This window comes from Phyllostomus discolor, chromosome 3 (assembly GCF_004126475.2).
Source record: "Phyllostomus discolor isolate MPI-MPIP mPhyDis1 chromosome 3, mPhyDis1.pri.v3, whole genome shotgun sequence".
Taxonomy (NCBI): Eukaryota; Metazoa; Chordata; class Mammalia; order Chiroptera; family Phyllostomidae; genus Phyllostomus; species Phyllostomus discolor.
The window spans coordinates 64549538-64564236 of record NC_040905.2 but is presented as its reverse complement, the minus strand read 5'-3'; the positions used below and the strand labels follow the sequence as shown (position 1 = coordinate 64564236).

Here is a 14699-nt window from a genome sequence, read left to right as displayed (position 1 = left end):
ATAATTGTACTTTTAGGGATTAATCTAAATTAATGGAAATTTATGTGCATTTGCTCATCAAAGCAAACTGGAAATAACCTAAATGTGAATTCTAGAAAAATGCACTACACAAAGACATATGTATATGTGTGTACACATACATGAATGAAGAAATAATATACTCTTTAAGTCTTATTTGTATAGAATATTAACAGAATTCTCAACATTTTTAAAAGAATAGGCAGCAGCTATGAACAGTATAGTTCCTGTGTAGATGTGAGCACATATGCATGTGTGTTTTAAGAACTGTTTCAAAACCTGCCTAATAGGAAAGAAAAATAGTAAAATTCTGAGAGTATGATTTTTTTGAGGCCATACTAGGCAATAATAATGATTTTCAAACTTAATTGATTTTTTTTTCCAATTACACTTGACTTTCAATATTATATTAGCATCAGTTGTACAGCATAATGGTTAGACATTTATATACTTACAAAGTGGTCCCCCCGAAAAGTTTAGTACCCACCTGGCACCATGCATTGTTATTATATTACTGACTATATTCCCTTTGCTGTATTTTTCAACCTCATGACTATTTTGTAATTGCTACTTGGTACTTCTTAATTCCTTCACCTTTTTCTCCCAGCCCTCTAACCTTGCTCCCATCTGACAACTGTCAGTTTGTTCTTTGTATGTATGAGTTTATTTCTGTTTTTATTATTCATTTATTTTGGTATTTTTTTAGGTTCCACATAGTAAGTGGAATTATATATTTGTCTTTCTCTGTCTGATTTATTTAGCATAATACTCTCTAGGTCCATCCATGTTGTTGCAAATGGTAAGATTTCATTCTTTTTTATGGTTAATATTCTGTTTTTCATATATCCCTCATCTTCTTTATCCAATTGTTTATTGATGGATACTTAGGTTGGTTCCATACCTTGGCTATTGTATATGAAATGTTCTTTTTTGTCTCTTTTGATAGCCTTTATTTTTAAAGTCTGCTTTGTTTGTTACAAGTACTGCTACCCCAGCTTTTTTTTTTTTCCATTTGCATGGAATATCATTTTCCATCTGTTTACATTCAGTCTGTGTGAGTGTCTTTTGACCTGAAGTGGGTCTCTGGTAGGCAGCATATGTAAGGATCTTATTTTTGTCTCTGTATAGCTGTCCTATGTCTTTTGATTGGAGCAATCCATCCATTTCCATTTAAAGCAGCTATTGATAGATATTTAGTGATTACCATTTTATTTAAACTTTTTATCTTTTTTTTTTCTTAAAGAAGTTCCTTTAACATTTCTTGTAATACAGGTGTGGTGGTGATGAACTTCTTCAGTTTCTTCTCTTTTGGGTTTCAAGACTCTGTTGAGAAATCAGCCTACAGTTTTTTGGGGGCTCCTTTGTATGTAACAGAGATGATAGGTTTTCAAGTTTTGTACAAAATGCTGACATTGTGATATATACCTAATTTCAGTGGTTATATTATAAATTCGAGTAAAAATGTTACTAATCACTTATGCACTAACAGTATAAAGAACAACAACATGGGGAAAAAGAGGTTTACAGTTACTGTTATTAGCAAGGTGAACTTTAAATAGTTCAGCAAAAAAAATGACCAGCAAAAATGTATGTGATGGTTAAATTGCAATCATTAATAACATTAACTTTGTTTATGTATTTTTTCTACAGGATTCTTCTAGCAGTGAAGATTCTGATGACACGAGTGAGGTCAAAAGGAAAAAGCATAAAGAGTATGTCATTTTATTCAACTGATTACTTACTCTCATATTAGGAAAATCCTTATGATTCTGTATTTCTTTCTTTTAGAAATTGTTGTCAAAAGTGTATTTATATAATAAATTACACTATTCATCTGCACATGAAATTTACTTACTCTATAGAACTCATTTAGGAACTCAACACTAATGTCCTAAAGAACTTGACCTAGAAAATGTTAAGAGTACCTCAGATTCTCAGTTGAGATACCTAGATTGTCTGAGTTTTTTCTTTCATTTTTTCCAAAACATTTTTCTATTGTCTCTTATTTTTCAGTTTTCTTTGATATTTCATGCTTTCACTTTGGTGCATCTAGCTTTGAGTTTGTTATTCCACTTTATGCACTTGATCTTATGCATCTTTAATATGAAGACTTGTATCTTTTTTTAAGTTTCTGAAAATTTAGTCATTATATATCTGGACATTTTTTGTAAGTCTGGTACTATTAATAGATATAAATGTTATATTTGTCTTGGATTGTATATGTTGTACATATCAGTTGGATCATCTATCCCGTCCTCCAGGAATCCTGTTGTATCATGTTTTCTGTCCCTTTATTGCTATGCTATAATCTAATTTTCTCAGATCTGTCTTCCGGTTTACTAAGTGCGTTTTCAACTACTGTATCTCATCAGTTAATGCAACTTTTCCCCTGAATTAGTAATTTCTAAACTCATCTTGGGTGCAAGCAAAGAATATTTTAAAAAGCAAGTAATGGGGATGATAAATAGACTTTCTTGGATATAAAAGTCATAATTAATATTATAAAAATATAAAATGGGGAATTTTTCATATATTCTGTCTCTTGCTAATCTTCATGTGTAAACTCTGAAAAGATTTCAAGATAAAAAAGAACTTGTTTCCCTGTTGTGTTTTTGACACAAACCAGATTTTATCATACATACTTGTTTATGTAATTGTTAACATAGTCATTGATGCAAGAGATGCAGAGCAACGGTGTAGAATCAGTGACTACAAGACAGAACATAGTGCATATGTATAAGAACTTACTGTGTATCTTTCATGTGGAGTCTGTATTATGGCAGAATGTTATATGCATCCAATATTTTGTCTGTACATGTTGATTGAAATGAAATAGACTAAAAATAATAATAAAGATAATTGAATGTTTAGATGGATTGATTTTTTAAAAATACTTTTTAATCTGTTTTAATTTCTTCATGAACATGTACTTTTTAAAAAATCAGTTTTGAAGTATGTTTTTAAAATTACTATCTCCAGAAAATTGAAAGAGATTTGAATCTTTTTTATGTTTTGTTTTGAGAGGGCAAGTATAATTATCATACAGTTGTGCTCTTTAAATGATCATACTATGTTTTCTCCATAATGATAGTCAAAATAACATTTACATATTTTCCATTCACTCTGGTATAAACTAAATGATTAAGAAAACTCTGGAGTTATAGGGAGAAATCTGTGTCACATATTTCTAGCATTTTTTCTTTTTTACAGACATTTAAATGTTTTTAGTATGCATGAAAGCAACAATATTTTATTGTTAAGTAGAAGGCAATTTTTAATTGCATTTTATTAGAGATAAAATTTACTATATGATGTAAGTATAAATAATCACAAGTTATATGTTTTATATATAGTGAGGATTGGCAAATGTCTGGATCAGGATCTCCGTCTCAGAGTGGTTCAGATTCTGAATCTGAAGAAGAAAGAGATAAAAGCAGTTGTGATGAAACAGAATCTGATTATGAGCCAAAAAACAAAGTTAAAAGTAGAAAACCTCAAAATAGGTAAGTATAGTATGTTCTTGGTTTATGCTGAAAACTGTTGGCTATAGGAGGTATTCATTCTTTTTGTATACAGTTTCTCATTGATGGTTTTATGCCAATGTTTATGTAAAAAACACCTCTCTCCCCCTGGTCTACCCTAGATCTAAGTCAAAAAATGGAAAGAAGATTCTTGGACAAAAAAAGAGACAGATTGATTCATCTGAGGAGGATTATGATGAAGACTATGATAATGATAAAAGAAGTTCTCGTCGTCAAGCAACTGTCAATGTGAGCTATAAGGAAGATGAAGAAATGAAAACAGATTCTGACGACCTACTTGAAGTCTGTGGAGAGGATGTTCCTCAACCCGAGGAAGAGGAATTTGAAACAATTGAACGGTTTATGGATTGTCGGATTGGGAGAAAAGGAGGTATTTAAAAAAAAAATTTATTGTATACTCTGGTTTCTCTTCAGATCATATAAATCTTTTGCCTTTTAGGAAAACATTTATTGTTTCATGGTTTCAATAATAATGTACTAGATTAGCTGTGGCTGGTGTTGCTCAGTGGGTTGACCACCAGCTGTGAACCTAAAGGTCACTGGTTCAATTCCCAGTCAGGGCACACACGTGGGTTTTGGGCCAGGTTCCTGGTTGGGGGCATGCCAGAAGCAACTGATGGATGTTTCTCTCCCTTTCTTTCTCCCTCCCTTCCCCTCTCTCTAAAAAAGAATTAAAAACCTGTAGTAGTAATAATAATAATAATAGATTAAATAAAGTACTTCTTAAAGATTTTCAATTTGAAAGCCAAGAGGGTAGATTTTCTTCTGCTATACTTATTTGCTGTGAAGTATACTTTGCTTAGCTTGAATACTTTTTTCTCAACAAATATCCATTTGACCTTAGTTCGTATATTACAGATAATTAGAAAGTTTTTAACCTGTGTACTTAGTTTTTCTGTTACTATGCCTAAATAATAATTATTTAGATTCATACTTTCAATTTCACAAGTGCTTTGTTTTTTCCTCAAAATGTATTTTCGTTTTATCGCAAATATGTTGGTTATTTTTAGTTGCCTTGACATGCATTTTTCCCCTTTCTGTATTATTGAGGTATAGTTGACATACAGCATTGCATGAGTTTAAGGGGACGTGTTGCAAAATGATTACCACAAGAAGTTTAGGTAATATCAATTATCTCATAGATATAGTAACCAAAAAAAAAATTATCTTGTCATGAGGACTTTTAGAATCTACTCTGTAATAACTTGCAAATACACCATTCAACAGTGTTAACTAGAGTCATCATGTTGTATATTACATCTCTAGTACTTATTTATCAATTTTGAACCTTTTCACCTCATCCATCGTATTCCCTCTGCTTCTGGTATTTATAAATTTAATTTATTTTTCCATAAGTTTTTTTAAAATTTTATATAGAAGATCATACAATATTTGTCCCTTTTGTCTGATCTGTTTCACTCAGCATAAGGCCCTCAAATGCTATCCATGTTGTAACAGTGGCAGGATTTCCTTTTTTTTTAATGGCTGAATAATATTCGTGTGTGTGTGTGTGTGTGTGTGTGTGTGTATGTGTATGTATCAGACTTCTTTATCTGTTCATCTGTTAATGGACACTTAGGTTTTTTCCATGTCTTGGCTGTTGAGAATAATGCTGCAGTGAACATGGGGGTACAGATAAATTTGACATAGTAATTTGAGATATGCGGTGTTTAAAAATTTTAAATTATATTTGTTTCTAATAATTCAACAGTTATTGTAAATTGCTGTATGCTTTTCGATGTGCTACTGTATTTTGAACATGGTTATTCTAATTTTAAAACTGAGAGGATTAAACTAGATACTTTTTCTGTTCTATAATTTTTAATTTTTATTATATATGTGTATTATAACTTAACATAAATTTCTGTGCCCTGATACTTTACTTACTTAAGAGGACATATATTTTTCTATTCGTATTCTTCAATTTGTTAGTTGAATGGTAATGTTCCCATAACAGAATTACAGGGAGTGTATGTGCTTTCTTTTTCAGCTACTGGTGCTACTACAACCATCTATGCAGTTGAAGCAGATGGTGACCCAAATGCAGGATTTGAAAAAAACAAAGAACCAGGAGAAATCCAGTATTTAATTAAATGGAAAGGATGGTCCCATATTCACAATACTTGGGAGACAGAAGAAACCCTTAAGCAGCAGAATGTTAGAGGAATGAAAAAATTGGATAATTATAAGAAAAAAGATCAGGAAACAAAAAGATGGTAAATATGTTTGATATTATACTTAATATTTTTATAGATCAAACATTATTACTAAGGTTTTTATTAATAAGGAATACATTGTCAAGAGTAAAATGAAAACCTGAAATAACTTACTTATGGACTTATTTGTATTGCATCTCAAGCTAAAAGTTCCTAGGAATACCCATACCTAAATCCTTGATAACAGTCACCTAGAATGTCTCATATATCATTAAAGTATGTTTTATTGATTATGCTATTACAATTGTCCCGTTTTTTTCTCCCTTTTATCCCGCTCCTCCCTCTACCCTACCTCTCACCAGCATTCCTGCCCCACTTAGTTCATGTGCATGGGTTGTACATGAGTTGTCTTCTCTGTTTCCAGTACTACTCTTACCCTGTTTATTTTGTACCCACCATTTATGCTTATTTCCTGTACCTTTTCACCCATTCATCCCCTTCCTCCTCACCGTCGATAACTCTCCATGTGATCTCCATTTCTGTGATTCTGCTCCTGTTCTAGTTGTTTGCTTAGTTTTTTTTTTTGTTTTGTTTTTTAGGTTCAGTTGTTGATAGTTGGGAGTTTGTTGTCATTTTACTGTTCGTATTGTTGATCTTCTTCTATTTCTTAGATAAGTCCCTTTAGCATTTCATATAATAAGGGCTTGGTGATGGTGAGCTCCTTTAACTTGACCTTATCTGGGAAGCATTTTATCTGCCCTTCCATTCTTGAAAGCTTTACTGGATAGAGTAATCTTGGATGTAGGTCCTGGCCTTTTGTGACTTGGAATACTTTTTTCCAGCCCATTCTTGCCTGTAAGGTCTATTTTGAGAAATCAGCTGATAGTCTTAAGGGAACTCCTTTGTAGGTAACTGTTTCCTTTTCTCTTGCTGCTTCTAAGATACTCTCCTGATATCTTTAATCTTGGATAATGTAATTATGGTGTGTGTTGGTGTGTTCCTCCTTGGGTCCAGTTTTCTTTGGGACTCTCTGAGAAGGAATTCTGTTTCCTTCACCAGATTGGGGAAGTTTTCCTTCACTATTTGTTCAAATAACTTTTCAATTTCTTGCTCTTCCTCTTCTCCTGGTACCCCTATGATCGGATGTTGGAACATTGAAACTTGTCCCAGAGGTTCCTAAGCCCCTCCTCATTTTTTTGAATTCTCGTTCTTTCATTTTGTTGCGATTGGATGTTTACTTCTTCCTTCAGCTCCAAGTCATTGATTTGAGTCCCGGATTCCTTCCCTGTTGGTTCCCTCTATATTTTTCTTTATTTCACTTTGCATAGCCTTCACTACTTCTTCTATTTTGTGTCTGTACTCAACCATTTCTGTGAGCATCCTGATTACCAGTGTTTTGAACTCTGCACCTGGTAGGTTGTCTGTCTTCTCATCTCTTAGTTCTTTTTCTGGAGTTTTGATCTGTTCTTTCATTTGGGCTATATTTCTTTGCCTTGGAGCACCTGTTAACGTTGTAATGGATGGAGTCTTGGGTATTCACCAGGGCGGGGTAACTTATTTCACTTCCTTGTGGTGCTGTATGCAGGAGAGGGATCAGAGAAGGAACAGCCAGCCTCTTGCTCAGCTTGTGGCTGGCTTTCAGTCACTAGTTTCTCCTCTACCCATAAGCAAATTGGGCCCCTCTGGTGCTGATGGGTTTGTGTATATCCTAGGATCCCATGGGATCCTAGATCTCCAATGAACTCTCCTATGATGCTAGGAGTTTCTCCCACTGCCTCAACCCCCACTGGTTTTTTTCAGTTAGGTTTTGAGGCTTTAGTTTTCCAGACTGGAACCCTGGGTTTCTCGGTCTGTCACACTCCCCAGTTTTTCCTCCCGGTTTATCTGCATGCTGATGTGGGACTGTCCAGTCCAAGGTTCTGCTAGCCGCCGCCTTGCCCATGGGTCCTCTCCACCCCAGCTGCCCGTCTCCACCCTTCCTACTGGTCTGAGTGAACATTTCTTCTTTAACTCCATGGTTGTCAGACTTCCATACAGTTTGATTTTCTGTGAGTTCTGGTTATTTTTTTTGCTTTTAACTTTTTTGTTGTCCTCCTCTTGCTTGTGTGAGGAAGCAGAGCATATTTACCTGCACCTCCATCTTGGCTGGAAGTACTAAATTTTTTAAATTAAAAATTAATCATATTTTATTTCTCTTTCAGTTTCTTTATTGTTTAACCTGGCTCATGAGATAAGTGGCAGAGTGGGAGATTTCATGCTACTAATAGTTTTTGGAAGGACGGGGATTATTTAGGAGAAATTCTGAAGTCTGTTCCTGGATTTAACAATTTTTCAGGTTGAAAAATGCTTCGCCAGAAGATGTGGAATATTATAATTGCCAGCAAGAACTTACAGATGACCTACATAAACAGTATCAAATAGTGGAGCGAATAATTGGTTAGTAATAAGTGATTCTAATTAAACATCTGAAAACTTAAATTTATTGCTTATACATTAAACACAGTAGATTGCTTTTATTATATATTAGAGTATTATAAAGCGGATGACTAATTTTTACTTGTAGTTTTTACCAAGAATTATTCATTGGATAAGATTTAATGTAAATATCTGATTTATCTCACAGCTCATTCCAATCAAAAGTCAGCAGCTGGTTATCCTGACTATTATTGTAAATGGCAGGGCCTTCCATACTCAGAGTGCAGCTGGGAGGATGGTGCTCTCATTTCCAAAAAGTTTCAAGCACGTATAGATGAGTATTTTAGCAGGAATCAATCAAAAACCACTCCTTTTAAAGATTGCAAAGTGAGTATTGTTTGACATTTTTAATTACTGTTGACATAATGTATTTATGCATCATAAATATTACAAGCCCAGGAAAGCTGGATCCTGGTTTCAGATAGGCTAAGGAAGAGAACTGCTTGGTTGGTAGATCTTACAGGAAATGGTGTTCCTATAATTCCTGTGTGATCTTAGATGTGGCACTGTATTTTAGCTTTGGTAAGTAAACCTGTTCCCAAAAGGTGATAAATTGGTGGTGATAGTTGTGGTAAGCTAGAGGGGCCAACTAGAGACAATCCCTTGGAAAGTAGATGTATGTGATTAGTTTAGAAGGTAGCAAATACATTCTTTGAAGGTAGGAAAGGAAAAGAAACATGTACCTATAAAAAGGTATCCTAATAAAAGAGCTTGTGTATTACAGGTTATTTTTAATGATAATTTTGGGGTCTAGTACCACTAGAATTTGTTTTTTTTTTTTTTTTTAAGCACCTTTTTTCTTTTATTGATTCTAGAGAGAGGAGAAGGGAGGGAGGAAGAGAGGGAGAGAAACATCGATGTGAGAGAGAAGCATCAATCAGCTCCCTCTAGCATGTGCCCCAACTGGGGACCAAACCCGCAACCCAGGCATGTGCTCTAACTGGGAATTGAACCTGCAACCTTTCAGTTTGTAGGATGACTCCCAATTGACTGAACCAGACTGACCAGGGCTCGAATTTGTTTTCTTATTACATGATTGAATTAAATTTATGGTAATTTAGAAATCAGAAATCAAATGGAAGGGTAGGCCAATTTTGTGGTTTATTTCTAGGTCAGGGTTAGAGCAATGGTTAAAGTGAATGAGTGACATAGCTTTTGTTTATGAAATAAACGAGACCCAAATATTTCAGCAAGAATTTAATTATCTCTTTAATTTTTTTATTCCAAAGGATGACAAAATATATCACTTTATATTATTGTTAAAGTAACAAAAAACAGTCTTTTTTTGACTGAATCCTGAGATATATTTTGACTCATGGAATTCCTGAGCTTGATGATTTGAGATGTTATTTCAAATTTGAAGACTTTTCATCCTTTGATATAATTTCTTACATTTAATAATATGAACACTTATTTCTACTAAAGGTATTAAAACAAAGGCCAAGATTTGTAGCCCTGAAAAAGCAGCCATCCTATATTGGAGGACATGAGGGTTTAGAATTAAGAGATTATCAACTGAATGGTTTAAATTGGCTTGCTCACTCTTGGTGCAAGTAAGTATATTTTGAATCATTATTTAATTTGGGAGGGTAAGCATTTTACAATTGCAGGAGTTGGAAAAGATTTCCACCAACATAAAAGATAAAACCTTTTAGTATTTATATGCAGGTCTTTGAATTTTCTTGTATATAAACAATAAGTATTACATACTAAGAAGAAAAAACAGTGCAGTTTTGAGTTTAAGCTGTTCATTTGTCAGAGTACTTAAATAAGTTGTTATTGAACTTAAACTGAGAATATATACACATTCCTATCCCACACTAGTCCTGGACTATTTCTTTTAATCCCAATTATTTCTGATACTCATTTCGCCTTCCATTTTTCCCCTTGTCTCCTATGTCCTGCTTGATTATTGGCAACATAAGGTAACTTGGGTGCAATTTTTTTCAAAACTTTACCACAGCTACAGTTTTTCCTGCTATATTGTCTTTCTATTTACTCTTTCCTTAGCATATTTGAACTCCATCATTTGCTAATGGATTGAGTACTTGGCTACATAATTGATTAATTAAAAAATATTGTCAGTTTTTTAAATTTCTGTGACCTAAATGGTAAATTCCCTCTACTTCTCTTAAACTATTGAGTTCTTACATTTATTATATAACTGATAAAAGTGGTATATTGTATGTAACAGGTATCAGATTAGTTTTATTTAACTATTTGTATAAACATGTAACGGGTTATGTAAAAACATTTTTCTGTAAATTTTAATCTTTGTTGCATACATGATCTTTGTTTTTAACGTTGTAGAGGAAATAGTTGCATACTTGCTGATGAAATGGGCCTTGGAAAAACAATACAGACGATCTCATTTCTGAACTACTTGTTTCATGAACATCAATTATATGGGCCTTTTCTGTTAGTAGTACCACTTTCCACTCTAACTTCGTGGCAAAGGGAAATTCAGACCTGGGCTTCTCAAATGAATGCTGTGGTTTATTTAGGTGACATTAACAGCAGAAACATGGTAAGTGTTTTCTCCACAAATTTAGAAATCTAGGCATACTTTTCTTTGAAGACAAGTATTTTACCCGTATTTATAGTTTTAATTTCTAATATAGAACTTGCCAAAAAGTAAGTGCTCCATGCATTTTTTTATTGGCTGTAATTAAAAATTAATTTTTGCTTTAGTGTTACTTTATAGATTGTTTTCATTCTTCTGGAAAGTTCCAAATGTACACGAAAGCAGACACAAGAGTATAGTAAACCCGCATGTTCCTGTGTCCAGCTTCACAATTTGAACTCACTGCTAATTTTGTTTCATCTGTATCTCTAGGTTGTATTTTCCTCCTAATTATTGTGATGAAAACCTCAGATATCATATTTCATCCATAAATGTTATTAAATAAGTTAATCAGTAGTATTTTGTTAACTTCTTTCAGTGAGAAGTGTATAGTATTAAAGACATGTCTGCTTTATTTTATAGATTTTGATAACTGTGGTATTTACATTGTCAACATAGCGTGTTGGACTGTATAAGAATAATTTAAACTTTTATTATGTAAAATATATACATAATTTTATGTATGTTTTGAGTGGATATTCAAAGTAAAAGTATACTTTACATTTACCATATTCAGGTAAAAGTATGCTTTTTAAAATGTGTGTCTTAAAATTATCTTTAAAATTTTTTGATAGATAAGAACTCATGAATGGATGCATCCCCAGACCAAACGGTTAAAATTTAATATACTGTTAACAACTTATGAAATTTTATTGAAGGATAAGGTGCGTATTACCTGTGTTTGTGTTTGGTGGATATTGGTGTTTCCTTTACAATGTGTTGTGGATAGGATGAGAAACCTTAAATCAAGGGTCAGCAAACTACATAGCCTGTGGGTCAAGTTTGGCTTATTTTTTTTTTTTATGACCCTTGAACTGAGAATGATATTTACATTTTAAAAGGTTATAAAAACAAACCAAAGAATATACAATGGAGATCATACATTTGTCCCCAAAGCCTAAAATATTTACCATCTGGCTCTTTACCTAAAAGTTTGCCAACTCCTAACTCTCCTGAAACTGGTTTGGGGTAGTGTCTATTTAAAAGGAGAAAGGTAGCTAGTTAATAGGATTGAACTATCATTGTGTGTAGCACTGTGCTAAATGCTTTTATAGCTATTGTCTTATTCTTTTATAGTTAATATTTTTAAGTAATTTTTATTTACTTCACAAGATATTACTACCTCTACTTTGTTAGAAAGGAAAATCAAGTTTCAAAAAGGTTAGTGAATTTACATAAGGCCATACAACTATTAGGCAGCAGAATCAGGCCTGTCTCTATTTTAAGTCCAGGACTCGTGTTTATATATGAGAAATCTGTAATTCATAGAAACCATACAGTGAATTATATTTATACTTGGAGTGAGACACTATTCCAAATTTATATTTTCTCTAAATTGATAATAATAGAAGCTTTTACTGAACTTCAGTTAAAAATCTCTTATAAAATTTTTATTTTATTATTTGTTTAAATAGAGTTCTGTGTTGTTTTTTTTTTTATCCTCACCTGAGGATATGTGGATATGTCTTACTGATTTCAGAGAGGGAACAGGAGAGACAGACAGAGAGACATAGATCAGCTGCCTCCCATATGTGCCCCTACTGGGGATTGCAACCTTTTGGTGTATGGGATGATGCTCCAACAAGCTGAGTCACCTGGCCATGTCTCTTCTACAGTTTTTAAGTGATATTATTGTTTTTCATCCTTTATTTTCAATTTCTAAATAATAAAAAATTTTGCAATATTATGCTTTGTTTTCTCATAGCTGAAGCGGTCATGGAAGGAACTTTATTTTGCATGTTGACATACTTGATTTGAGGATTCCATTTAATCTTGAAATGATATAATTTTTATTTGAAAATTGATTGTTCTTAGTTTGCTTCATTTTAATAATTTGAATTCAGTTCAAATGGGAAGTGTGAGTTTGAATTCAGTTTTTCTTTCAAAATATTAACTATGTTCTTCTGTTCATTTTAAGGCATTCCTTGGAGGTCTAAATTGGGCATTTATAGGTGTAGATGAAGCACATCGATTAAAGAATGATGACTCTCTTCTGTATAAAACTTTAATAGACTTTAAGTCCAATCACCGTCTCCTTATCACTGGAACTCCTCTACAAAACTCCCTCAAAGAGCTCTGGTCTTTGCTTCATTTCATTATGCCCGAAAAGTAAGATAAATTGGGATATAGAATTTTAATGTTTTTATGCTAAGTTTAGCAGGAAATAATTCGTGTACTGTAATAAAGTCAGGAAGAGGTTTTATTGTCCTAAAACATTGGACCACAGATTATTAGCTTATATTTGTAGTGCTGTTTTAATCTTTTTATTTTGCAAATAAATAAGCTTGAGCCCATTTATAATAAAAATTGGTTTTGCCCATGTTCAAAGCATAGCTTTCTTAAAAACCTCAAAACTGATTACTTGTTAATCCCACTATCTAAATGAGGAAAATTAGACTTGATGTATATAAATAACTTGTTTTAGTCCCATACACACTCTTTCTGCAGTTTCAGAACTTTTAAGTTCATATCATTGGAGAAGTATTTTAGTGATAATTACTCCCATATTTGAAAATACTTCTTTATTTAACTCAGGCAGAATCATAATTTTTATAAACAACTCCTTATGTTTTATATTTATATAGTTATTAAAAGTGACTAGGTTTAGCTGATTTTTTCCTAAAAATCTATTTTTTGTTTACATATGAATACCCTGAAAAATCTCATAATGCAATTTGACTTTTTTAGTGATTCTTCCATTTTCTTAAATTTGTAAGGTTTTCTTCCTGGGAAGATTTTGAAGAAGAACATGGCAAAGGTAGAGAATATGGTTATGCAAGCCTCCACAAGGAACTTGAGCCGTTTCTGTTACGCAGAGTTAAAAAAGATGTGGAAAAATCGCTTCCTGCCAAGGTTGAGCAGATTTTAAGAATGGAAATGAGTGCTCTACAGAAACAGTATTACAAGTAAGATGTAAACTAAGCACATGATCTGAACGTTTAATTCTAAAGAACCTCCTTGTACTTGTCACATTGAGGTGTCCCTATCCACCCAATAGGGTAACAGTTTTTGAATTTTAGAATAGGTTTATTTGGTGGCATATTGGGGCAGAGAGAAATTTAACGGCATGTCTAATGGCATCACCTATCATGGATGATGTAAGACTAAATAATTCACATTCTAATACATTGTCAGTTGCTTTTCTCTGTTTCATACTGTCATTTTATACAGGGTTCCTTTTGAGTGTGAGGATTTCCATGGTACTAAGGCATTATTATGTAATTATAATAATTATATAATTGGCAGGTAGAGGAGAGGCCTGAAAGAGAAAGTTAGAAAATAATTTTAGGCCTGTTTTTTATATTAATATTAATCCTTTTGTATCAATTATGCATGTCAGATCTATATACTATGCATGTCAGATCTATATACTAATGAACCAAAAAAAAAACAAAAACTTCCTCCTAACAGTTATTTAAACATTTAATTGTATAAAATGTATTGCTACATAAATTTGAATTCTCAGAAACATATTTCATAGTAAAATCTATAAGCACTATACATTTAAAAAATAAATTTATCACATGACTTTTTTGTTTATTAATGAAAATTTCAAACATAAACAGGTTATATAATAAAGTCTCATCACTCAGTTTTTTTCAACTTATAGCCAGTCTTTTTAAATCTATAGCTACCTCCACTTCCTCCACCTGCTATCATTTTGAAGTAAATCAGAGATATGAGGAGGGACCCAAAAAATCCCCAGAATTCATTTATTAAAAAACTGTGTGTTTATTCTTACATGCTTAAACATCATTCATCTTTATAGTACATTCCATTTGATGGAATGCACCTAGCAAGATGTTTTTTCACTGCTCAAAACAGTTTTTGAACTCATCGATTTTCAGGCCCTTTTAGTGCTTCTGCCATTTTTAATTTTGCCTT

The 14699-nt window shown here is 32.8% G+C and overlaps 1 protein-coding gene across 2 annotated transcripts in view; it reads left to right on the top strand.

Annotated features, from left to right (window-relative positions):
• CHD1 (chromodomain helicase DNA binding protein 1) overlaps positions 1–14699 on the top strand; it is an 80007-nt gene that overhangs the window by 23523 nt on the left and 41785 nt on the right. For both annotated transcript variants that reach the window (XM_036020586.1, XM_028515270.2), the window contains exons 5-15: positions 1669–1730; positions 3372–3521; positions 3662–3930; positions 5551–5776; positions 8052–8152; positions 8340–8518; positions 9617–9744; positions 10502–10718; positions 11390–11479; positions 12733–12923; positions 13532–13720. In XM_036020586.1, the coding sequence (XP_035876479.1) occupies positions 3385–3521; positions 3662–3930; positions 5551–5776; positions 8052–8152; positions 8340–8518; positions 9617–9744; positions 10502–10718; positions 11390–11479; positions 12733–12923; positions 13532–13720 (1727 nt within the window). In that variant the 5' untranslated portion in view covers positions 1669–1730; positions 3372–3384. The remainder of the gene's footprint in view (positions 1–1668; positions 1731–3371; positions 3522–3661; positions 3931–5550; positions 5777–8051; positions 8153–8339; positions 8519–9616; positions 9745–10501; positions 10719–11389; positions 11480–12732; positions 12924–13531; positions 13721–14699) is intronic.